General features: G+C 45.1%; 1 protein-coding gene across 1 annotated transcript in view; it reads right to left on the bottom strand.

Moving 5' to 3' along the window:
• pik3r6 (phosphoinositide-3-kinase regulatory subunit 6) overlaps positions 1-2,730 on the bottom strand; it is a 44,096-nt gene that overhangs the window by 15,929 nt on the left and 25,437 nt on the right. Inside the window, exon 11 of the mRNA XM_015397160.1 lies at positions 1,468-1,755. Within this exon, the coding sequence (XP_015252646.1) occupies positions 1,468-1,755 (288 nt within the window). The remainder of the gene's footprint in view (positions 1-1,467; positions 1,756-2,730) is intronic.

The raw sequence follows: 2,730 nt of genomic DNA, 5'->3' as shown, positions 1-2,730 counted from the left end.
GTCTTTAAATCAGATGCATTCAGTCGACAGCGACGGTTCTACTCAGTACCTGAACAATGGCGTGCATCAGGATGTGCAGCAGAGGAATGATGGACTTGCGGGAATCCCACCTTTCAGCCTGTGGAGCAACACCCATGTGGTTTTAATAAATACATGTATTTGCCGTCGCCACGGTGACTGAAGCTTCCTTCCTCTTTGAAAGTGCAAGCTCGAGAGTTTTTACGACCCACCAAACAAACACTGTACCTTTTCGAGCTCCTTTATCAGCACCCACAGCAGAGATAAGCTGTTGGCAGGATTGTTCTGAACCTTTTTATGAAGCGTCCATCTCAGCATTCCTGCACACAGACATGAAAGGCAAGCACTAAATCACACGCTGGCTGTGCACCACTGCTGTCTATTACGTCACTGATCTAACCAATTCTGGTCACTAACAACACAACAGCTTAAACACAGCGCTCAAGGCTACATTCTGCAGGACGAGTCATGCTGCTGCTGGAAATATCTGCCCGGCTGATGAGGGGGAAACATAAGATTTATTTTAGAGTGGGTAAAACCTGACAGTGGGATAAATCCCACCTCTTCCCAAAAAAGTTAAAATCAATCCTCTGGACTTTGTTTTCAGGTCTGAAGACGTTTCTCTTCCATCCAGGAAGCTTTTTCAATTCAAAATGTCAGAAATAGCGTTTAGTTCCAGGTTTTATCCAGCAGCCCAACAAAGCCTGGTTTTAGTTTAGAAAACATGCAAATAGAAACGGATGAACGGGTCCCCCCCTTTGGAATGGGGGTCGTTTGGCTTCTTTGTTAGCCTGCAATGCTCCATATCAGCTTTCGAAACCTTAAATGTCGCGATAGAGTTGATTCCTTCCCGCTATCATCGCAGCCCCACCCCCTTTATAGGGGAACAGAAGACCTCACCTGTTCATCCAGGCCAACTATTCCCTTTAACGACCCCCCTTTTCTTGAGACATAGACAGGTATGGGGCATTGCAGGCTAACAAAGAAGCCAGTTAGTTTTTTAGGTAGCAGGTTGACAGGAAAGGGGGTCTGAGAGAGGGGGGGGAGACATGTGGCAAAGGACCACAGGTCGGGAACTCGGGTCGGCTGCTTCGAGGACCAAGGCCTCCATACATGGGTCATGTGTGCGCTAACCACTAAAGCACGCACAAATATTCATGTTTTCTAGACTTTATAAAATCTGGAACTAAACGCTATTTTTGACATTTTGAATTGAAAAAGTTTCCTGGATGGAAGAGAAACGTCTTCAGACTTGGAAACAAAGTCCAGAGGATTGATTTTAAGTTTTTTTGGAAGAAGCAGCATCTTTGCTGAATGGCTGGATATAGATCTTGTGCTTCTAGACCTCACTGAGGGACGGGGTGATCAAATGATGAAGAAACTTGGAGTATAAAGGGTTAAATCATCAGAGAGTTTAAAGCAGATCTTGTGGCTCAGAGACTTTCCTACCTGTAGAAGTAATACGCCTTCGCAAGGCGACCCACGACCCTGTCGTCTCCCATGACGACGATCTTGGCGGTAAAGTTTCTCTGCTGTTTGGGGAAGTGGTTCTCCATGGCGCTGGCCCCTGCTCGCCTCTGCAGAGTGGCCCCTCTTCTCCCCCCCCTCCCTGCAGGCCCGCTCACCGCAGCGCTCGCCTGGTCCTCCAGCGTGTCTTGCATCAGCACCATGCTGTCCTTCGCATTCGGCTTCAGCTTGATGCCTCCTCGCCGCGACAAGCGACCAGAGTCCTGCTCACTGGTGGAGAGAGAAGAGCTGCAGTCAGGATCACGGGTTCTGCTGCTGCCGCTGCAACCTCGCCATCAAAGGAAATGAAATGCACTGAATGACCTCTGACATCTGGCACTGAGGTGAAACTGTTCTCGCACTAAAAATACCATCCTGGCAGGGCTGGGTTTGAAGGTTGACTAAACCGAAGGAGGTGTTTAGTCAGAACGGACCGCGTCATGTCATGAGAGCCAAAGAAACCACACGGCGTTTCACAATGGAAAGCATGTTGGGTTAAAGTCACAGTTTAACCTCTTAAAATTGAAAGTATAAATTGAAAGTATAAATTGGAAATAATATTGTTTTTATTAGTATTATAGTAATATTTTTCAGGTGGAAACACTACTTTAAATGTCACCATGTCTGATTTATAAACACAAATAAACACCATAAAGCCCATTAGAAACTCTAGATAAACCCTCAGGATTTATAGATCCACATCTTGACTAGAACTAATGCTAATCTGGACTGAAGAAGGTGAAGCATGTTTGTTTCATAAAGGTTTTAGCTGACAGTGTGCTAGGAGGAAATGTGATTTTGACACAGTGCTGAAAGTGGCCAAATTATGCAAAAATCCAATATTTCCACTGATAAAACGGGAATCTGGTCAGACAAATATGCTGATTTCCATTATTGGAGACCTTCTGCATAAAACAAAGCCTTTGCTGCTCAGATTTAGTCGTTGTTTCATTTAAATTTACCGATAAAATCACCAAACTGGATAGAAAATAAGAAAAACAGAGGAAGCTGCCGCATGCTGGTTACATCACCTGAAATGGTCACACAATGACCTCTGACCCCTCCTTGGAAAGGTCTGAGCCTCTATTTTCCAATGATGCTGGTGTTCTGTCAGATGAGCATACCTATAGTCAATACCCGTTTATCTCTTTAGTTTTGTACGAAAAATAGACTTTAAACTACCTCGACGGGCGTGTATCCCTTTAA

The sequence above is a fragment of the Cyprinodon variegatus genome, unplaced genomic scaffold (genome assembly GCF_000732505.1).
Source record: "Cyprinodon variegatus isolate N-32 unplaced genomic scaffold, C_variegatus-1.0 Scaffold841, whole genome shotgun sequence".
NCBI lineage: Eukaryota > Metazoa > Chordata > Actinopteri > Cyprinodontiformes > Cyprinodontidae > Cyprinodon > Cyprinodon variegatus.
Note: the sequence above shows the minus strand (reverse complement) of the source record. Positions and strands in the feature narration are given on the sequence as shown.